General features: G+C 39.9%; 1 protein-coding gene and 2 long non-coding RNA genes across 5 annotated transcripts in view; 2 read left to right on the top strand and 1 right to left on the bottom strand.

Annotated features, from left to right (window-relative positions):
* MTUS2 (microtubule associated scaffold protein 2) overlaps window positions 1-23,478 on the top strand; it is a 308,364-nt gene that overhangs the window by 139,180 nt on the left and 145,706 nt on the right. For all 3 annotated transcript variants that reach the window (XM_086881668.1, XM_086881667.1, XM_086881666.1), the window contains 2 exons: window positions 4,065-4,305; window positions 13,725-13,931. In XM_086881668.1, the coding sequence (XP_086737794.1) occupies window positions 4,065-4,305; window positions 13,725-13,931 (448 nt within the window). The remainder of the gene's footprint in view (window positions 1-4,064; window positions 4,306-13,724; window positions 13,932-23,478) is intronic.
* Window positions 12,477-15,789, bottom strand: LOC111923156 (uncharacterized). The gene is made up of 2 exons (XR_015284714.1): window positions 15,694-15,789; window positions 12,477-12,882 (listed from the first exon to the last, which is right to left on the bottom strand). It is a non-coding gene; the product is annotated as an uncharacterized LOC111923156 (long non-coding RNA).
* Window positions 19,951-20,692, top strand: LOC147654216 (uncharacterized). Its single transcript, XR_015284713.1, has 2 exons — window positions 19,951-20,095; window positions 20,430-20,692. It is a non-coding gene; the product is annotated as an uncharacterized LOC147654216 (long non-coding RNA).

Raw genomic sequence — 23,478 nt, 5'->3', positions numbered from 1 at the left:
GCACAGTATGGGCTAGTAGCAGATGAGGGATTTGTAATCCAAAAGAAACCAATTAGGGTGCATTGAAATAGATCAAAATCACTGAGCTGAAGGGAGAGTGTGGAAGACTCAGAGGTTTTGGAGACAATGAGACTGTGGCACGATGGCCGCTGTCTTGGTTAGAGAAAAAACATCCTGTACTGACCTATTTTGCACATCCAATATTGTCTTTGGAGAGTTTTGATTAGCATTTTGTAGCTCCTTATATAGCTGTGACAGTGTTAATAGCTGTTAAGAGTCAAACCTGTGATCTAAGCATCATTCAGCTAAGTGGTAGGAACAATTAAATATTAAATATTACCTCTGTGTGCCAGGCATAGAAGAATTAGGAAGGTGCCATCTCGGACAGGAGACTCCAAGTAAAGGCCTGGAGAACCCTATGAGAAAGACTCAAGGGCTGCCTCTGTGCAGTGGGAAGCCTGGGAAGCCTGCAGGGCTTCGTGAGCTGCCCGTGCCAAAGCCCACTCAGTGCAGCTCAGACAAAAATCCCAACTCTAGCATGAAGGCAGTCCAGCTGTGCTGAGGGGTTGGGTCCATAGCAGAGTGGAGTTAAGGCTGAATGGGCAGCCTTGCCTGTGGAACTGGCAGCTCCCCCAGTGCTTTTCTTTAGAACATTGGCAGAGTGAGTAGATAGATCTTTCATGCCCATCTCCATCAAAAAAGAAAAAAAAAAAAAAAAAAGAAAACTTCTCAAGGGGAAATGCAAAATGCTTAAGAAAACCAGTCCTTTTCCAGAGGAGGTCACTGCTGTCTACATCGTTCATCACAACATGGGCTCCCCATCTCATTGTGGACCTCACCCTCTTCTAGTCAGTGCTAGCAGGTGTTTGTGGGCTCTTTGTTCTCCCTCTTGCCTCTGTGGGAAGTTACAGAGCAAATCAAGTTCCAGGGACCCAAAGTCTGCAGCTGTCCTAGTGAACTGAACAGTGGGATGGCACGGCCCCAAGGCTCAGGAGAGGTTGTCTGTACTGCTGGACTGGGAGCATGCTCCAGCTCAGGATCCAGCTCTACCAGAGCGCGCTCACCCACAGGCTGCTGCCAAGGACCAGCGTGGATCAGCCTGGAGTGCAGGCTGAGTTTGCCTGTACAGGTACAGTCTGTGTACTGTCAGAGAGTGGTCACTGGCCACTTTCTCCACTATTTTATGGCTGCTACCACGAGCCCTGATCTGCTGAGGGCATGTAAGGAGGTCTGGTGATCACCAGCTCTCCTGCCTGCCTCACCAAGACTGTGCCAGCCCTGTTCAACCTCCTCTTTGGGTCTGTTCCCCAGCACAGACATCATTGTGCCCCAGAGAGGATGGAATAAAGTCTGTTGAAACAAAAAACCTGCTGAAGTAAAAAGGAGTTGAGGGAGTTGTTTTATATATAGTGAAAACAAAATTTTCTCCCCTTGATCCTGTTATTTGAACTGCCTGAACTGATGTTTCCAACTCTTTCCCAAACTGTTGCCTGAAGCAGGCACTTGACAAGCAAATTCTTCCTCGAGGCATTAGTGTTTGATGATGTTATAAACAAAGTAACATGAAGGAAAGTGTTGGGCATCTGTACCTGCTGGCCATGCTGCCAGCTCTGCTCAGGAATACCCAGCCTGTGGAAATTCCTGTATTCTCAAAGGATTTGTCGCAAACTTTTCTGGCTCATTCTAACAAATTCATTCATGGGTCTGTGGGTAATGAGGAGACAGCCCCACAGAAGAAAACTCTGGGCTGGCCTTCTTGGTGGTCAGGCTGCAATAGATCATTTCCTAGAAGTCCCTCATACAATAATCCAGTACAGGGTGCTAACAGGGATCATATTAATCCATATCTTTCTGAAGCACTTTAAAATGGCAATAATTTTATACAATTCTATTGAGACCAGTTGAATTTTACCTTTCATGAACTCAGTTAAATAGAAAGGAAAAAATAGTGTATCCTTATAACAAGTTTATGTCCTTCAAAACTGGGATCTTCAAAAAATAGCAACTAATTCTTGAGAGATATTTGGGCAAATTCAGTTGGACTTGGTTATCTTAAGGGTCTTTTCCAATCTAAATTATTCTATTCTAAGTCCTTCTCACTTCTCTCAGCTTGAGGTTTTATGCTTGTGATCTATTGGTTTTGTGTCCATGTTTGTTGCCTTTCTCTGTTACTCCTAGCATACTGTCAATAAAGAAAAAGAATTGGGGTGAAAGAAGTTTTGAATAAACTGACACAGTTTATTAAAAATGCTTATTTTCTATATGTAAAGATTTTCTCTTTTCCTTACTCTGAAATACTTGGCACTGGTGTTTAACTTTCATTTAAATATGAAATGATAGTATGCATATTGTAATCTGATAGAAATAAATTTATCGGGGAGACAGAAGATAACTGAGGCTTATCCACAAAAACGATCTCATGTCTAGAAGCTGAAAGTAAGAAGCTAAACATCTGCAGTCCAAGCCTACAGAATCATTCATACTATACAGCAAAAAACTGCATCCTAACTTAAAATAGGTCACAGGAGTATAATAAAAAAGGAAAGAGAAAGATCTAATGGCAGGAAATAAGACTGCAAACAGAGGAAAAAATATAGGGCAAAACTATAAAGCTCAATGTTTGTTGCATCTGCCCTCCTAGTTCCTGTGCAAAGGCCTCAAATATTCTATATTTCATAGTTTAAGGCCAATCTTGTCTCTTAGCATATTAAAGATTTGCTAAATTAGGATTAAAGCTCTTGAAGGAGCTAGGATCAAAGCTTTTATAGCCAATGTTGAAGTGCATATTCTAATGCTTATAATTGCTAAATAGAAATTGATTTGGCATATTATATGCATCATAACTTGCAGCAGACTTAATTAATTGGCAGTTACATTTCTTCCTAGGTAGCCTGTGGCACTTTTTGATTAATTTTTAAAGAAATTTAGTTCAGATTTTCTATTTCCTGTGCTTTTTTTTTTTCTTTTCCCATGGCCTAAATGGGATGACTGAGAAAATATTCATAGGTCCTTTCTACATTATGATGATATAGCGTTTTATAAGAAAATGGTGAAGAAGTTGGACTCTACTCAGAAGAGCAAACTGTTCTTTGCAAATGTGAGAGATGAAAACTCTGCACTCTTGTCCTGAGTCATGAAGCAGCACAGAAAGGTGGGAGTCAGAGCCCAGCTTGAATGCACAAAGACGCAAGGGCTGAATCACAGAACCAGGTCATTCCTCGAGTGCAAGCTCAGTGCCATGAGCCAGCTATGAGCTGGAAATACTTGCAGCTTGGGACTCATTCTGCTGTTCTTACAGTAAATGCCCATTAAAATACTGAGAGATTTTTGTCACTGATTTTAACAACGCTATTTATCTATTTGTGATAAATAGGAAATGTTTGACATTTGCAAATCCGATAGTTTTTTTTCCTCCAATTCACATGGGCAGATGGGTTTTATAGCTCTGATTCGGAATATTCAACAGGCCTCTGAAAGCCTAAGTTAGAGAAGTGTGCTCACGTCCACAACCAGTTGTCTTTCTGGGAACTAGAGAAGGACAGATTACAATGAACATTTTGCAGTGAGAACATACTGGGGGTTCTTTTTTTGTCACAGAAATTATTTGGCAGTACAATTTCTCTGATAAAATGTACCTAAACCACCTCCAGCTTTATTTTTAGCTATCTAAGTTAAAACCAACTTCTCCCAGAATTGGGCAAGGATATTTTAAATAACTTTTAACAAAAATTCCACTTACACACTCTCTTGGTGTATCTACCTCTGTAAATAATATAACCTTTCATGACTTAATAGTACCCTCATTTTCATTAATTGAAGGTCTTCCATTTGTCCATTTTCTTTTGGGGAAGGCATCAGTTCTTTATTTGGGTGTAGTTGCATATTGAGAGTGTAATATGCATATCCTTGAAGAGCAGTTCATAACTTTTGGAAAGTTTGCAGTGCTCTGAAGACCAGATTCACAAGAATCTGGGAAATTTAGCCTTTATAAGCAATTTGGAGCTCCATGTTGTCTGGGTTTATTGATTTCTTGTGTAATATCTGTGTTGTTGATTTCTCTGCAGGTTGGGGACAGGCCTGCGAAGGATGAATTTTGCCCTCCAGCGTACAGTCACTATGAGGTGCCACCAAGCTTTTACCGATCTGCCATGATCCTGAAGCCACAGTTAGGGCTGGGTGCGGTGTCCAGGTTGCCCTCTGCCAAGAGCAGGATTCTCATTGCCAGTCAAAGATCTTCAGCGAGTTGTCTCCATCAGCAAGGAGAAATAACAAGTGCTCCCAGCCTCTACCATCCTGATGCTTCAGGTAAAGAATGACCTTTCCTTCCTTTCCCTTTACTCCAGTCACCATTAAGATACCTTTTTTTTTTTTTTTTGAGACAAAAAAAAATTGCAAAATGAGCAACATTTTGACCTGATACTACAAAGCTCCAACAGCACTCTTTGAGGTGCATCTTTTTATCCTTCAGCAAGGCTGACTAGGGAGTCTGGGATTTGTCCGAAGGTTGTTTAGCAGGTCAGTGCCAAATAAAGAGAATAGTTTTCAATAATAATTCTCATTTTTCAACTCTTTATCTTCCTCCACCTTGTAAATGATGAAAAATCTTTGGATTTGTTCTGGGGAAGATAATGGGACATTTTCTTCTGTCATGAAGACCCCCTGTTCAGTCTGAATTTTACATTCCCCACCATGTTGTACTCTGAAAACCTGGGCAGTGTTCAAATGTGCCAGCAGAGATCTTGATTCTCTGAAGGCCTGGTGTACGCCTCTTTGGAGACAACATTTCTAATACCTTTATCTTCCTAGCTACTGCCCAGCTCAGCATGACCTTGGGCAGAATTACAGGGGAGGGAAAAGCACAAGAAAAGCTGGAAGGAGAAATATCACAAGAAAGAGACAGTAATTACTTCTACAAGACACTCCTTAGTAGCCTGCAAAGCGTGGAGGTTTAAAAAAATGCACATTTCAACAGGAGCAAGTTCAGAGACAACTGAAAATCAGTCATTGCCAGTGAAATGTAGCAGCTGTTTAACAGTCTAGAATATTGCAGAGATTTTTTTAAATGGTCATAAGGGCTAAAGTTAATTCATGACTTAAGGTCATATGATCCTTCCTCTTGGCCCCGGATGGGATTCCTTCTGATGTATGCTTATTTAACCTGTTCATGAGAAGCTATTTATAAAAACCTTCAATATGAGATCTTGGAGCCTCTGAAAGCAGGACTACTCCAATGCATTACCTATTTCCAAGTTAGAAGTGTTCCCTTGTGTTTTGCCTAATCCCCTTTGTTACAGTTTGTTTTTTCTTTCATCTGGAGTGGTTGTGGGGTCTTTTCCCCCTTGCAGGTATTTGAAAACTCTTACTGTGTCTCCCCAGCATCCATTTCTCCATACTAAGAAGCAGGAGAAATTTAGAAAAAATTAGAATGGAAACACACCAGAGCATCTTGACTTTACCCTGAGAGGACAGTCTCAGTAATACAGGTTGACAGGATTTGGGGTTTATCATAAAGTCAAGGTTCTCTGTAATACGGTGCCTCTTGCCAGTCTCCTTTACTATCTGGCCCTGCGTCTGGAGTTTATCTGCGCTGATGCTATTAACAGAAGCTGACCAAACTCAGCTGTATGTTACTTCTGAGACTCCCCAAGATTGCAGGCTGGGTTGTAAATACCATTTCAGCCCTGTGACTTGAGTTCAGTCAGCAATGAACATGGGAATACAGGTGCAGAAAGTAATTGGATCGTAATTTCCATTTAAATGAAACTGCAAGAGGCTGTGAGTTCAGGATATGAGTAGGGTAAGCCCTTGTGTTACAGGAACCAGTTTGGGAGATAGATATGAGAGAAAAGGCAAACAGGATCCATTGTCAAAGAAATGTTTTTTTCTGAACCTCAGAAATTAACAGAGCCTTCATTTTTATTCATCCATCACCTATCCATTATCTACATTATCTTGCATCATTGATGCTAGCAGACATGACTTTTCTTTAGCCACTTTAAATCCATATGGGAGCTTGTCTTGCATGTATTCATTTACTATCTTCCTATGTTATGTGACATTCTACAATCCAAATAGGATCACCTTCTCAGTCCCATTTTTTGTTTGTAGTACTGCCTTTAAAAAAAGCCAGTACATGGAATTGTATATGTAAGTGTTGTGGTTTAAATTGCACGAGCTGTTACTGTGATTCTATTCCACTAAATTTAATAGTTCTTAACGTTTTCATGTATCTCAAAAGTTTGGGTTTTTTTTTTTTATTTTTTAAATTTTTAATTTTTTTCTTTTTAATCACAAATTATTTTTTGGACCTTTCCTGCTTTGGAGGCCAAATTTAATTAATGGCTCTCCATAATTTGCTTCCTACAACTGTTGTTTTGCTTGTTTCTCTCTAGTCTATTGATACCTCGCTGTTTCAGAAAGGGTATTAAAGATAACTCCTGGTAGACCAATAATCTGTCTATCATCTCTTTCAGGACCCCAAAGTGTGTCTCAACTGGTATTTGGGCTCTGACTGTTTTTATGGATTTTAAATTACACAGGACTTGTTCTGAAGAGGTTGCTAATGTCTCCAGTTTTTCACTGTCCACCTCAGGACACACTGGTTTCACCTCTGGCATCTCGCCTTCCATTTTCCTTGCAAGATGAAGAATGTGTTTAATTTTTCTGCAATACCTTTTTCTGTTGAAAAGTACTTTTCATTGTTTTCCTTTGGTTTAATACTTCCTCTTATTTATCTTTCATATACTTCTGAAATCTTATGTTTGTTTCTTTACATTCATTATTTTTGGTATTTTATTTCCCAATGATCCATTCAAGATTTTCTTATAATCACCTTTTCCTTGACTAAAACATTTTTCTTTGTATGCCTCAAATGAGGCATACAAGTCTTTCTCTCAGCAGTGTATAACTTCATAGGTCAGCTTACCAGACTTTTTGTCTTTAGTACTTCCTTTTAAAGAATTTCCTATTAAATTAATTTCCTATTAAATAATTCATTTCAAGAAGAATGAATTGCTCATGAAAGAGGCAGAGATGACAGAAGATAGGACAAGACTGGTATAGGAGTGCAGAGGCATCAGAGGACTGATTCCTGTGCCTGTATCTACAGCAGAGCACACATGCAGACCAGAGATGTGTTGCTGGTTGCTGTGGAGGGGATGGACGGGACAGCAACCCCTGGCATGCCAGAGGTGTTGGGGTGTTAATTGGAGGGACTTATAGTAGGTCCAAACACCTTTTAGCCATCTGTTTTAAGGTACCAAATGCCATTTTCAACCACTTTCCCTTAATTTGGCTGTTAGCTGTAGTATTATTTGCAGTATATTTGGTCTGCATCATTGGTTCTGCTGCACTATTTGAAAAACGAGACTAAACACAGCTTTGATGGAGTTTGCAAAGATGAGCAAGTGACATGCATGCTCAAAGATGAGCATGTGGTCAGCACCTGGGATGCAGAGCCAGTAAGGCTTGCTCATGGGTGTTGTGGGGTGTGAGAGCTTGGGTAACCTCAGCAAAAGCAGCTAGGGACTAGAAGGGTATTTTTCTGTCAGGGATATCAGGCCTGCCTTCAAGATTGCTAATCAGCATCTCTTGCAGCTTGATCCTGAGCTTTTAATCCAGTTTCCAGTCCTAATGATAGCAGTCCAGCCCTGAGGTAATGGAAACAGAAGGATCTAGCCAGTTGCTATCCCGTGACAAAGTGTGCAGGACCACAGAGGCTTTTAAACTGAAATCGCTGTGGCACGGTATCGAGGACAGCAGCAGTGCCTCATAATGAGGATTTTATTCCCCTTTGCCATACCATTCATAATACAGCTGTCTGGTTAAGCAGCACTGATAAGCTGAGTGGTTTGGCCCATGTACAATACTAATCCTCATAAAACTGACTCTGAAATAATTGATAATTAAATCCCTGAACTGCTGTGATGGACTGCAAGTATTATAAGTGCATTAAAAGGGTTTTGTTAGTTTTACGTTACGCCAAGTAGAAAGTAAATTTATGATGAGTGCTCCCTCAAGTGAGACCTCTAAGTGTGATACCTAAAGTGTGGTTGGATCAGCAATCCTTCATCAGTAGAGTATAGGACATGTGGTGGCAATGGTGGCATTAAGCAGCGCTGCTCCTTCAGAGATGCTTTGCCTCAGGTGGGTCAGACAAGCAGCCTGACTGTAAGAAAAAGCATTCTGTAAAGTAGGTAAAATAAGAAGTCATTTAATTATGATATAGGTGCCATGGAGTCTCTGAAAGCTTAATATTTGTTTATTTTTATGCAAATAGACTCTGTTCTTTCTATGGGAAACTTGTAATTCAAAACAAGCGTTGAAGCATACTGTGTCTATAACATGTAAAATATTAATATGTTTTCCTTGGTTATAAAGACTTCTTGAAGCAAGTGTGTTAGGATTTGCATTCATTAGCTGATTATTTTGATGGAATTAATGTCTGATTTTGAAAAGTGTAACAGAGATCTCATCATTAAAACTTCACTTTAATTATGCTCATTAATTTAACTTAATTCTACATTTTTCAGCAGTGTTTAGGGTATTTTTTTCTCAAATAGTGAGTTAATGAAATGTTACTTCCTTATCACCTCTCTGTGTATTAAACTTGTCAGTCCCGAGGGTCAAGCTGTTCCTCTCATTTCTAAGCAAGTCAACTTTGATTGAAGATAGAATTTACCCATAATTCAGGACTGCAATATTTCTCATTCCTCAGACAGACACAGATACACGCATTTATTTGTGTCTTTGCATATGTATAGTGTATTTCATCTCATATGCCACAACATGTACACAGCTTTCTCCCAGCAGGAGAGCTTTATTTTCATGTTTATTCTCAGGAATAAACAACCCAATAGTGGCCTATTAATTGAACATGTTAATTAGATGTGATGATAGAAAAGAGGTTTTGAGGAAATGTTGCCTTACTACTACTCCAGCTCTGTCAGTACTTGCAGTCTGAGGTACGTGGGTTTGAACTGGCAAGCTTCTTAAACGTTTAAGGAAAGAGGGACAGTAGAATAGTTCAGAGAGGAGAATGTTCTCTGTCCTCCACTAACCTGCAGAGTTGTCACTTGGCACTCTGTTTTCTTTGAGAGTGCAATCTGACTGAATTTCATTAAAAAAAACTAAGTTTCAAAGGGACACACACACTTCCTCATGAGTTTTTTTAAGGACATTGTCATCTTACTTGAGATATCACCATCTGCCACCTCTCTGCTCCAGTTACTGTGTCTTCAAGGAACTAAACCTCATCATTTCAGAAGGGTTGTCTCTATGACAGTGGTGCCAAGCTGTCATTCATAAGAACAGTATGTGGAGCAATCTGGGTGTAAGAGCAAGTAAATATTTCCTACCTTGTCTCCTTCCTGGTGAGAGCCAAGTGTTGTCTCTGGCTGGACATCCACAGCCCTTCCAAGCAGCCAGTGAGCAGCAGCTGGACAGATGAGATGAAGCTCCAGTGCAGAGAAGTGTTCTGGCTGCTCTGGGCTGCCAGTGGAAAGTGCAATGAGTGGGACTCACGCACAGATGATTCCTGTGCTGCATGGGTTTTGAGGGGTGCCGTGCTTTTCACATTAGCTGCCAAGTGAACACGGACATTTGCAGCTTGAATGAATTGTGAGATGACAAGTTCTTGGGGTGTTGAGAATGTGCTAACCAGCCTTGCTTTGCCTGGGAGCTGGGAAGGCACAGAGCAGATTTTTGGTGCTTTTAAATCTGAATTACAAGGAGGTGAGCATTTACTACCATATGATGGTGGACTGACCCTTCAGAAATTAATCAATATTCTGCAGTGACAACTGTTTGGCCTTCAGAACTGAAATGTCCCAGGCTTGACAGTATTTGGATGAGAGACCATCAGGGCAGCTGGGCCCAAATTGCTCACTGCTGTTTAGGTGTGAATCATTAAAGCCTCTGTTTTAAAGCCCCTTTCCTCTGTTCTTCTTCAGAGAGAAGTTATTATGTCTATACAGGGAAACCACAAAGGTATCGGCAGACTAGGTAGCTCACTTTTGTGATTTGTTTTTAATCTGCAAAGGTACCAATGTTTGGGTTAACTCTGAGCTGGGTTAACTCAGCTTGTATTACCTGACTGATGTGGTGACATTGGAGGTAAGTTTTTTACCCCAGATTTCCCAATATGAAATGAGAATAGTGATGTTCAGATCATCAGTAAGTGAGAGAAAATGACATCTAATGATTAAAGTTTCAACAGAAATGCTGGTTTAAAAAAAAAATAAAAAATAAAAAAAAGGGAAAGCAAAAAAAACAAAAAACCCTACAACCAGATAACAAAGACTTGCCAAAAGTCCCTGAATTACAGAGTTTTAACGTCTTGAACTGCTACACTTCTTCATAAGAAGATATCTGTATAACTTATTTCTTTAATTTTTCATTCATTTCAGCTAAAAGATTTTTCAGATTTCACAGGGAAGTTACATGAAAGTTGCTTTTTACCCATGCACGAAGATGCAATTCTGTGTGCAGTGGGGATGCATAAGAACTGAAGTTCAGACTTTTATTAAGTCTCCCCAGGCACATCTATTTTGTGTCAATCAGTCCCTAATTCAAAATGTTTTTATGTTTCTGGATGGGAACAGCTTGAAGTGTCATAGAAAATCACTTGTGTGCATACAGACAACAATACTTAATTCAGGCAGTGAGACAACTAGAAAGATTTTTAAGCTTATTTTGGCAGATTTTTATTAAAATAAAAGCTGCTCATTAAAATAACTTTTGTTTTGAACTCACAGACCTTGTTTGCAGGAGTACTTCTATACTTTTAAGGAACAGAAATAAAGAAAAAACATGCATGAGAAAACTTGATGATGTTTAGAACAGAAAATGCATACAATAGGCTGATGTCTCATGTATTTTAATGAGAAAGAATACACAAAATTACTTAGCTTTAAGGATTTGAATGCATCCCTAATGAGGATAATGTCCTGCCCCCAGGTCCTCATGGTACAGAGGAACTGGATTACAAAGAAGAAAAGTGAAAAATAATTTAAGGAAAATGATGAGTTCAAGATGCAAAATATTGTTAGTTCAGAGAGAATTTGAATTGAAGTCATAAACTAGAAATACACAAAAAAAAGTATGAGAAAAATACACTGACTCTTCTGCCCAAGTCTGGAAGAATGACTTTGAAGGAAAAGTAAAGATGGTTGGGCAGTTTGTCAACCCTTCTGGTTTTAAGGAAATTCTTCAGTGACACTTGTGCTCAGTCATAGACTGCAGAGAACTGGGGGCTTGATGTGGGCATCCCTGTGGTTGAGCTGGGGACCTGGGAGTCCCAGGTGAGCCACACTGCCCTAGGCCATGCATGTCTGAAATGAATAAAGCCATTTCTAACTTTATCCCACTGCCCCAGTGGAATTTCCCCTATTTTGTTGCAGGAGGTCTGTGATATTTATAGTTTGTTGCTGTAAAATGGAAATATCCCTCCCTCCACCTAAGTTTTCTCTAAAGTTTTCAGTGATGCTTTAGAAAAAGAAACCTCAGCTTACGTAGTCCAGGTGCATTTTTTGGAAACCTGTAAAATCCACGAGAGACAGCCCCATACCTTCTCCCTGCTGCCACTGAGCTGGGCAGGTTCCTTGCACCTGCAGCTGCTCACCACGAGTACTTGCCTTCAGACCTGGAGGGTGCCTGGGCTTGGTCGTGTCCCAGATGCAGCACATGGAATATTTTGCAGTGGGCAGGGGAGAAGTTTGAGTGCTTTGCAGCTAGCCATAAATTAGCTGTAGTAGGCCACTTTCAAAGCAGCACTGCACAAACCTGGAAAAAACTGAGGGTGACCATCACTGGTTATCTCTTCTCTGTGCTAATGTGCCTGCTCTGCCCTTCACCCGCACCTGGAACCCATGGCTGCCTCTGAGCCCCTCTTCACAATGCCCAAATGAAGCCACATTCAGGATCATAGTCCAAAATTGCCTCTGCTGGTGCCAGAAAAGTGAATGGGGGTTTTAGCAGTCTTCTATTGCTCACTATAGATATTTGTTATTTTTATCTGGGTTACTCTGCACAGAATGTACTTCTCTGGGCTGGCAAAGGTAGACATCCACCTCCTTGAGTCTTAATAAAAGCCTCAGCTTGGGAAAAGTGGGTACAGAAATGCATTTTTAAGAGCCAGGAGTATATAAATTGTTTTATTTGTTGAGCAAGAAGCATTTTTTTATAGGAATGTGTTTCATAGGAGAACAAAACTCTTTTTAGCTTGGTGTTACACCTATTTCTGTAAAGGCTCAGTTACGTTAAACAAAGCTTAGCATTAGTATTGTGATGAGGTACACAAGTATCTTTCAAAATCCCTGTAACATTTTACTGCTCAAAGGAGTTAATCTTGTTTTCTCTAAAGTCTTCTCAAAGTGAAATGCTTCATTAAAATTAATAAGGCTGTGACCTACATAGTTTACAAAAGAATTAAATACTGTAATAATATGGCCATATTCTTACTGTGAAGTTAATTTGTGTTTTTCTTTATATTATGAATGTTCACTTCTTCCTTTGAAGTTTGTGTCAGGCTAGTGTACAAATAGTGTTCACTGAATAAGAAAGGAGAAAGGGTGACTTTGTGGCCTTTTCTGGCAGAACACATTGATAGCTTTTAATGCTGCCTTGTCTTCTATCCTGCTGGTCCTGATTAAACACTCTAGCATCAGGTTTTGGGGATTGTTGTTAGTATTTTTAAAAAAAAAAATCCATTTTTTCTGCACAGGATTCCACAAGCATCAGGAATCTGATATTCTCAAATCTAGCAAGCTCTGTCCAAATTTTTGTACATTTGAGGTCTGGAGTCACTTGGTATCCACACCTTCAAACCGAAATCTTTGGTCCTTGACCTTGAAGGCAAGACTGCCATGATCATGGACCTTTGGCCTGTGAAAGAAAAGAGAAATATTTGAACCTGTGCTCTGTATTTGCCTAGTAAAATTTACCTGAGCAAGAGCAGCGGAGTAGAGGTTGGGACAGAAGCTGAAGACAGATGAGTGGTTTGTAACCACAGGCAGAAATCACAGCTGACCTGCTGCTGTGGTCTAACTTCAGGTGTTAAAAACCTGCTACTGGCACTTGCCTGAGACCTGGTAGATGTCTCTTGCATGGGCTGATGTCTTAACAAGGAGAAGTCCACCACTGGAAATGGCCAGTGGTATGTTAAAAAAGTAGGACTTTACAGGTCATGTCCTTGTTCCCAGGCTTGGCGCAAGAAAAGGGAAATTTTTTTAGTAGAATTTGAAAGAATAACTTCAAAGAAGTGTTTTCTTTGATGAAATACAAAGAAGTCCTGTGTACTTGGAGAGGATTGTTGCTGGTCTACAATACTTTCCAAAATTGGAGGTTATGCATAGCGTGTTTGTCTCTGTGAGTTTTTTTAATTGGCAGATAATAAATGCAAAATTATAAAGTGATACAGCATGGAAGAAGGTAACATTGAAAGAAATTTGTACCAATGTTGAACTATGTTACTTGGCTGGAAGTTTGAGTTATGCCCCATAGGTACTTGACACATTTCACCTTTTAAAAATGATTGTGACCTGTAATTTTTCCACCAAATGTCTTTTCAATGCATCACAGAATAAGACATCACTGCAGTCTGATCAGTCATTAAAACTTGTGTTCAGTCTTAATGCTGCCTTTATGTAGCTGGGAGATACAGGTAATGGTCAGCATCTCCCAGTTAATTTATTTAACAAAAATTTCCTTCTTTTTCCTTCTTTCAGTTGATCTTAAGAAAGGATCATGTCCAAGTGCTGCAAAATCAAATCTCCCCAAGCCCTGCCCGTCTGGACTTCGTCCCCCAGGTTATTCACGGTTGCCAGCAGCTAAGCTGGCCGCATTTGGTTTTGTCAGGAGCTCCAGTGTGTCCTCTGTCTCCAGCAACCAGTCAAACGACAGCGCTCAGAGTGACCAGAGCAGGACAACCAACCGTAAGTCCCAAAGGTGCTCTTCTTTCTGGGGGGATAGTGAACATGTGTGTTCCAGGATTGTCCAGGCTGTAGTTTCCACATAGTTCAGGACTAATGGAACCTGTGCAGTGCTAGCTAATCTCTTTTGTGCCACTGACTTTGGTTTGGCATCTTGATTGCCCAGTGGTTTAAAAATATTAATGATAATTATTAAGTATTAATAATCAATCACTAAATTCTAACAACTATTTAAAATATTAGTAGTAACAGATAAATACGGCCTGAATGTTGAAGAGGTTGTTTCCCTGCTATGGAGAAAATTCCATTAAGGGCGAATCTGAGGCATTCTTGTATTTTTTTTTTTATCTGGAACATCCCTTCCTACAAGCTGAAACAGTAAATAAACAGACTGAACTGTGTTTGGCAAGTAAATGGCAGCCAATACAGAACAGGACAAATATTATCTAAAATAAGAGATAAAGTCTTTCACATCTAATTTTTTTTCTGCTTCTTAATATTCAGTATAATAAATTTAGTTTAGAAAATTGAGCAAATAATGCCAATGATATGAAAGGGGTCAGGACTGATATCATAGCACATCTACCAGACTTTGAACAATCCCTATTTTCTGTAGAGGCTGTTAATTTTGTTAAGTAGAAAATAATACCCACCGGATTGTGCAGTCCTTGGGAAATGTGTTCACTCCCTGGGCTCAGAGCAGAAAGGGGGATTGAGGGATTTTCATGCCAGTTTTTCTTTGAAGACTGGATTGAGCCTAAACTGTGTCAATATCAAAGCAAGTGGTATCAGCCCAGGAGGGGAGCAGACAGGGCCACCAGGTGACATGAAGCAGCAGAGGAGACAAGATGCTGCAGGCTCCTGAATCTTTCACTGTTTGTATTAATTTGAAATTAATTGCAATAAATACAATTAATATAGTTTAAAACCCTAAGGATTTTGTCTTTCCCCTTAACATGGGGTGATTGAAATGCAAAAGACTAATGTCAGCAGGGACTTTTAGCTTTTCCATTGCTCCCAAGCATGCTTGTATCTTTTTTCACTGTTGGACTGATCACTCATTTTTGGTTATTTCCTAATAAACTTCACTTCGAGGTTAGCCAACCCCTTTCACTTTGTGCTTTTACCCTACATTTATGCCTTTGGAAAACTTCTCCTTTTATCTGGTGTTGTAATCTTTCAGTCTTTATTTATATAAAACCTGTGTTAAGGACAGAATTACCTGATATCTGATTAGATCTAAACTATGTTTCTGCAAGTAATATTGTTGATTAACAGTTTCAGGTGGGAATCTGAAAAAAATGACATCTGTAGGTACAGCACTATCCTTGAACACACTGAATGTATACAGGTTCATACAAATCTAAAAACAAAATCCTCCAAGCTGCTGAATTTAAATCAATTGATTTATATTTTAAAAAAAACTGTTATAGAAGCATTAGCAATCTCAGACATAGAAAGTTAAATCTGATTCTTCAGTTCCCTAGAAAGAAATTGATTTCATTTTTATATTCTGGTGTATTTTTATATTATCTTTGTACATTAAGCCCATAAAAAGTGAAACCACATTCCAGTCACTGGAAGGACGTGGAAGCATTTGGTTTCAGCTGACTCAGCTGAGGATGATAGTGCTCTTTAGTGTTGGGATCAGGTTGTTGTGACCAGCTTGTGCATATTTCAAGATCACTTTTGATGGGTATGAAAATTACTCAGGGGAAGTGTTCTGCTTGTACGAATTCATGTAGAGATGAGCTCAGCCCATTACCTGATGAAAAACAGCACCTATAACTTTGCCCTTGCTGCCAAGTTAGATAACTCGTGGAAGCTGTTGTCTGGTTTCCCTCCACCTCCATGTGAGAGCAAGAGAATGAGCCCCTCCCAAGTGTCATGCCCTCTCTCCTGTGACATGCTGTCTGGCCCAGAAGTCTGTTCTTTAGTTCCAAAAGGATAATGCTTCATCCTGGATGAGGGTGAGGGAAGGAGAAGGTGTGCTGCCAAGCAGGTGAGGGCACATCTGGTGTTTACGGTGCCAGCCCTTGGTAAGCCATGAAACAAGGTGACACCTAACATCACCTGCTTGCTTTGGACTCCTGTTCATGGGCCAGATAGGTAGGACGAAAATATGTTTCCTTACTGTTAGTTTATTAACTTTCATAAAAATGTTATCGGTATGAAACTCTACCTTCTTTTTCTATTTATAGGCTATGTGCCAGCAAGAGTTAAATTAGCTGCTCAGCACCCAGGGAGCACAAATTAGTTGCTTTCCATTCTACCGCTGCTTATTTAACACAGAGCAGCAGTGCACTTCAACATGCACAGAAAGGATGTAGGGGAGAAGTATTAGCTCAGGAATCTTAGCATGACATATTATTTCTTCCCTTCACTGTCTGCTGGAAGAACAGTTTTATTTAAATTAAATAAATAGCTGATTCTGTAGCCACTACCTGAGATCGTGTCTTTGACTAAATCAGGTCTCCTGGAGGGCAAGAAAAAGTTTTACTGTTAATTTCCTAGCTCAGTAGGGTAGAAAAATGCAAAATTATCTAGCTTTAGAAGTCTTCAAACACGCATAACACAATTTTCTATTTAAGCAGCATCTCTGCATGTCACAGAGACAAAAGTAGTGGATAATATCTTACAAGTGTGAATTTGTTATAAATAGAGGAGCTGCTACTGTTGTAAATCAAGGGGCTCATTTCAAAATCATGACATATTGTAGGTTACTAAAAAGCCAATGACTGTGGCTAGGTGAGAGGAAAACACTGGTTTATTTTAGGGACAGAGTGTTTTAGGGTAATCAGTGATTCTTTAAGAGACCCCAGTGAGATCCTGTTCTTGCTTTTCTCTCCTCTGCCAGATGTCTTGTGGTGCTAGTTCTGCCTAAACACATTTCTTTTCAGAAGTCCCAGCTAGTGTCTCTGTCTAGGAAGTAAAGCCCGCTTGTTTAGAATAAGGAGACGTGATGTTTGTGTTGAGGGGAAGTTTGTTAATGGAGCTGCGATGTGGAAGTTTTGCTCTTCACCAGATTTCTCCCTTCCTGTGACCCCTGTAAAAGCAGTAAGCCTGGATGTGCACGGAGCCTGTGCTGTGCTTCTTGGTTGACTTCCTGGCAATACCTGACCCATTCAGATGGACTCAATTTACTGAAGCGGAGGGACTGTTCTCTTTTCGCATGGTGAGACAGGACACACCGCTCAGTACTTGTCTGCTTGTCCTCGGGTCTTTCCTGGAGTTCCATCCCGGGATTCTGACTATCAGCCAGGCTCCTCTTTGCCAATAGCATGCCAACAGCGACAGTCTTGCCACCAGCTGCTAACCAGGATCAGCTGTAACAGGGCTCTGCTCCTATGAGGCGCTGCCCTATCTTGTGTTGAGACTGAAGGGGCAGCTCCAGGAAAGCCCAGGCTGAGGTTCAGCTCCAGGTCCTGCTGTCTGTACTCCACAGATCTGTTCTGTGCCACAGATAGGTTTGTCCACTAATATTCTTGTTCAAGATTACAAGAAAAATTCAAATTTAGCCCCAGCTCTGGTGTACTACTTTTGAGGTTTTCCAAAAATGCCTGATATTTTAAACCATTATTCTTTATTTAGAAAAAGGAGGTTTTGTTTGTCTAAAAACCTATTGCTTGTTTACGGTCTAAATTGACTGGAATTGAAAAATTGAGATACTTCACTCTTAGAGGAGTGTGAATGTATTCTGCAAGATACGAGAAAAAGTGAACGACTAGAAAGTCATGTTAAAGTTGAAACCACTGTGATTTGGAGTAGAGAGAAACAATTGTGTAAACAGAAAGAAAAACTTCTGATTTAAACAACTTATAACAAAATACTTTACTAATACAAAATACTTTGTGTATTTTCCTTTGGAATTTTAAATGCACTGTATGGAAGCTTTCCCTGTGTCTGCCCCAATAAAACTTGCATGAGAGGTTCATGTCATCCACTAAAGGCCCACAGTTGAGGTTCCCAGTACAACATTCCCAGTATTACCTTGTGATTCTGCAGTGAGGAAACACCATCCTCAGAGTGTACATTCTGGTCTACTTCTATTTTACTGGTTTGAGGGGCTTAGAGTCCTCTAGCTTGTATCTGCATTTTGAGTGATCAGCTGAATGTCCTGCTCACACAATTAGCTCTGTGTGCTTCATCAGCATAGACTCTAACTTGCTGCAAGTGCCACGAGGGAAGGAGTTTGTCAAGCACTGTGGAAGAATGTGATGTGTAGGGGATTGGAAGAAGGGTGGATTGTTTCGAATGAGTTAAGGTATGCTAAGTGCTGTGAGTTCAAATTGAAGAATGTCAGTATAATATTGGGAAATACTTCATAGTCATAAGGTCTACTAGTCTGTTAAATAATCTTCCAACTCAAGTAATGAAATCACTTTTGCTTAAGATTCTTTAAATAGAACAATAGCACGGTGTTAGAGGCAATTCTTCTCCGTCGACGTGCTAGACTAAAAGACATAATGCTATTCAATACCTACCCACAGCTCTGAGTGCTGAAGCAATTTATTTTGAGACTGAACAAGAAAATGGTGATGAATATTTCAAAACTTGTTTTAGTATCTCATGACAGCCATTGTTTTGTTAAAAATTACAGAAAAATGAAACTGCATGTCTTATTGATGTAAACTTCCATGATCCTTCCTTCAGTATATATATATTTCTCACTGGTTTTTGACCTTGTATTGCCTGGCCTTGCTAAATGTTGAATTTCCATTCTAACAAGCAAAAATGTCAAAGTGTCAGATTCAGGTGGGTGGAGAAATGAAGAAATTAGAGTGAGCACAGAAGCCTAGAATAGATGCCTAATTGCCTCCAAAATGGGTAAAACGTTCAAAATTGTCACACGGTAGACAGGTATACCAGTTGTTCTTAAATACATAAGTATTATGTAAATATGAATTTTCCTGCATGAAAATACTTTCCAATCATGTTTCTATGACTGATTTTCTGTTCAGTTTTTTACATGACAAATTCAATTTTTTTTTTTTTCCTTCTCATCTTGTTCTGATATTAATGCCTTGATGGAAGAATCACTTTATGCCATCATTTCACTGTGAATAGGACTAAAATAGAACAGTATTGAGATTCTCAGCTTTGTGGGGTGAAGCATCTGGAAAAGTGCAGTATGCCAGCCAAGAAGAGCAAGGCCTATAAGACATTTTAGCTGTCTTTACTGAGCAGCATTTACTTTTCATACTCTAGTTGCTAATGATGGGGAGAAAATAAGTTCAAATAATTACTTGGGGGTGTGGGCACAGAGGTTTCTCTCTGTTTGTAGAGATTGGAACAACAGTTCTGAGGTGTAAGTTGGCTATTTATTTCAGGGGCTTATGGTGCTTGTGACAGTATTTTAAATGTGGTATTATTTTAATAGCTTAGATAATGTCTTTGCTATCTCCATTATTACCTCTTCCCCTGCCCATCAGAACACATAGCAGAGGGGAGCAGCTCTACACTGGGAGGACCTTCACCACCCCTTGTAATGAATAAGTAGAGGCAGGAAGATCAAGCTGGTTTGGAAATGCAGAACTACTTTTATATGAAGAAGCCAACCTGAAATATTTAAAGAGGTTTCAGTTTTGCTGAGCTTAAGTTTGTCAAAACTGAAGAAATCCATGAAACTCTGAATTCTGCAAAGCTTGCTTTTTATGAGCAAAGAACTATTGAAAGAGTTTTGCCAAGCTCTCATGCCAGCTCAACTTGAGTGCTTAATCATCGTGTTTGTTATTTTTATAAAGTGCCATATAAAGTCTGTGGCTTTAGTGTAAGAAGTCCAGTCTGGGAGATTCTGTGTCTGTGTTCTAAAATTGTCCTGGCTCATACCCGGCAGCTCCAGTTCCAGTTTTTGGCACTTATTTCTGTCTGGCTTTTAAAAAGTGGCTTAAATTATCCACCTCACTTTGCTGTCCGTAAAATGGGGTGGGAGAGTACAAATGTTGTGCATGTATTGGGTAACGGGACGACGAGGAAGAAACAGATAGTGACAAATCCTCTTTCCTGGTCCATTTCCACACAGGATTATTTGGCTGATTATGTGCACCTAATTTAGTCATGGCGACTCTCAGTGTTTAATCTGCAGAGGGTAAAAAGTAGTTCAAACCACTTGCACACCAGGCTGCCAGACACCAGCTTCACTGGAGAAGGCAGGACATTGCCCCAGGGTAAGATTATTCCCATTACAGACACCCAAGGTGTCTCTGTCCTTTGACTCTGTGGGAAGATGTTGATTCAATAATCAGTGTCGTGAATGTCGCGACTGTAGCAACCTGCTCGGTGCCCCTATACTGGGAGGTGTCATCAGCCCCTTCTTTGTTTTAAAGGTGTCCTGTGGTTGATTTTGTGCTTCCCTGGTCAATAGGAGATCATGACTATGATTAACTTCATTAATTTCTTAGAGGAATGCAAAGAAAGCAGTGAAGCCAAATCTAAAACAACTTTTTTTTTTTTTTCCCCCCAATCTTTATATCACATTTTTTTAAAACATCTATTCTTCAGTTATCCTGAAGGGTATCCCCTCTGGCAGTGATGTGAGAGAGACATGAGGAAGAAGAGAGCTGACGGTGCAGTGTGAATTTTACAGGGAAAAGCCTCGGTCAGTCCAGAGCCAGTGACAGGCACAAGCACAACTCTCATCTTTCTGGGGACACTCAGCACTTGCTACAGTGGCACTTAAAATGTCCTCTTGAAAATGTGAAGGCAAGCAGCAGCTGGAACATGTCTGTCGCATCCGAATTAAAACCCCTCTTAAGAACAGAAAACTCACCATAAATTGTCTCCTTTTCATACTCTAATCTTCCTATTCTATCTGTTGAGGGGGGAAATACTCATTTAGAAGTGAACCCTGTGGGTATTCATTGAAATGGATTAATCTTTTAATTTAGCCCAGAGAAAAATTAAGGAATAAAGCTTTGAAGAAATGGGAGCTCATCCGTTACTCTTTTTCTTTTTTCTTTTTCTTTTTTGTTTTTCCTAATTTTTTTATTCCCCCCCCCTTGCTTTCTAAAGGAATCACAGTTAAAATATTCATAGTCTCCCACTAATGAAGTTTGACCTTGCAGGACTTTTGAGAAACTTTCTACTTCACCATGTCCCTCTTATGCATTTCATTTTAGTTTATAAATCAATATTTAAAAAGGTTTAATTCTGGATGTCTAGCTATAGGGCTCATCACTGGCATATTCCATTGACTTCATCTGCAGTTCTTGTGCTTTCTGAAATTAAAGCTTGTGGTAATCTAGATGCATTCAACTTCATAAAGATACATCTTCAAAAAGCACCACATATTGCTTCTGGTTCAGTTCTGCATTTTGTATTGTCTGTGAGGTTGAAGCCAGTGAGCCCAGTGAGGCCTTCTGGCTTTGAAATCTTTAAGTAAATCAAACAGTTGCCTGACTGAACCAATTACTGTCAGTGACAAAAATCATTGCAGACTCTATGATAATAGGCTTTCTTCCAAAGATATTTTTTTTCCCCAAAAATAAGTATTAATTTAAAGACACAAGAAGTTTGATATAGTATTTATGAGCCAACTTTGAGTCACAGTGAGACAAGGGAAAATACCTGTGTCACAGATTGGAGTTATGTAAATTTTGAAATGATTTTTTAAATTATGTTTTCCCTTGTATGATTTCTGCTTAAGGTCAGTGAGGCTGTTATCTTGTTTTCCTAAACAAGAAGGAAATAAGCTTGAGGTTCAGTGTTTCTTTGATCTTTTTCAACAAGGACCAAATTTAAAAAGTAAAAATGAGATGATCTCCTTGCAAGCATATTATTAATAGCTGTAGTCAAAAGTAAAATGTGAATTTGTCTCACACACAGTTCAATCCAATTGCCTTACCAGCAATAAACAGGACCGAAGTTATAAGTACTGTAAATATTACTGGCAAATCACATTTAGACCAAAAGGTTTCAGAAAACAAAACTGGCCTCCTTATAGAACATGAAAAATCAATTAACAAAATGGTATGCTCTTGCAAAATGAGGTGTGGATAATGAACACAAACAAATGGGGATTTGGAAAGAGCCTGTAAACTGTCCCTTTTGGGAGGGAGAGTGACTGATTAGTTGAGGAGAACCATGGTGGATTAGTGCAGGTATGTATTAACAGTGGAGCAAAGGAAGACAAACTTCAAAGATGTTTCTAATCTTTGATCCCATTAGGAATCCTGCAGAAGACTTGTGAATTCTAATTTAGTAGCGTGAGAAGTGTTACAGCCAAAAGAGTGCAGCACTATTTTTAGAGGAAGAACTTTTTCCATGTAGAGGTTGCGCTGGAATATCACTCAGGACATTTTTTTCCATCACTCTAAACTAGTCCAAACAGGTTAAAATTGAGGTCATTTATGTAAGTCTTCCAGTTGCTTTTAAGAAAATCTGAAATAAAGGAAGGAATAGAATCTTTTGCAGCCTTCATTATTGCATGAGTCTGTAAGCTGTGATCCAAGAACTTGAAAATTGCAGTTTAAACAGATTCCTTCTGGCTTGCTGCTTGACAATCTCTAGAGGCCTGGGCAAGATTACATGAGGCTGTAAACAGCTCAGAATGTAGTGGTTCTTTGTCTTGTGACAGGTGTGAGACCATAGGCTCCCAACCTGAGATTTCCAGAGTTAATTTAGATGCTGTAAGAAAGCTGACTAAAGTCTGAAGCAAGTAAAACCACCACTGGCAGAAAAATGACAGCCTGAGACCCTGTAACCAAGAACTGAATAAAACAGGAACAGTTGCACAGTCTTTTCCTCCAGAGTGGGAGTTATCAGAAACCGTGGGCTGCTGGCACGCAAGACATCAGGGACACCACCATCAGCAGCAGCAGCAGCAGATGTTCAGTCCCTTGGAGATGAACCCAAGAAATAGTAGTATGCTTCCCATGAGGCAGCTTTAAGGGTCTACCTGTGGAATTGATGTGGTTGGAGGAGAAAGGTGCTGACATTTCTGTGGCTTACAAACAAGCCTTTGACTCTCTGTTCCCTATGGCAAGGAGTCAATTAAGCTGGGCTACATGGTGTAAATCTTTAATGTACGCTCTTCCCAACTTCACAATCTGCTCCTCTGTAATGAGGACACAATGTAAGTTGCATCACTACCATAGAAGGCTAAACAGCCAAAAATACTTATGCAGAAATAAGAATATTTAGGATGAGAGAATAAAGTGCCCTGATTCAGCAGTGGGAGCTGGACCTGGTTGGAAGAGCTGTCCCATATAAACCTTGACACTGGATGGTGTGTCGGTGGGGTTTGTCTCAGGATGGGGCACGCCTCTCACTGTGTGCTGATGCACCAGTCGTAAGGGCACTTTTATTTCAGTGCACACTGCCTGGGTTGGGCCATCAGGCTTTGAGCAGTTGAGCAGTGTGTGTTTCTATGTAAAAAGGTAAAAACTGCAAACCAGAACACAGTGGGGAAGGATGCATACACTGGCCAGCTGCTGGACTGATGCCAGCAGCAACTTCTAGCAGCACTAATGCTGCACAGTGACCTTGGTGAGATAAAATGAGGCCAGATCAGTTTGGTTTTGCATGTCACAAACCTTTCTCCAGCTGAACA

The sequence above is a fragment of the Cyanistes caeruleus genome, chromosome 3 (genome assembly GCF_971803275.1).
Source record: "Cyanistes caeruleus chromosome 3, bCyaCae1.hap1.1, whole genome shotgun sequence".
Lineage (NCBI taxonomy): Eukaryota > Metazoa > Chordata > Aves > Passeriformes > Paridae > Cyanistes > Cyanistes caeruleus.
The sequence above is the reverse complement of the archived record's forward strand: the minus strand, read 5'-3'. Positions and strand labels throughout refer to the sequence as shown.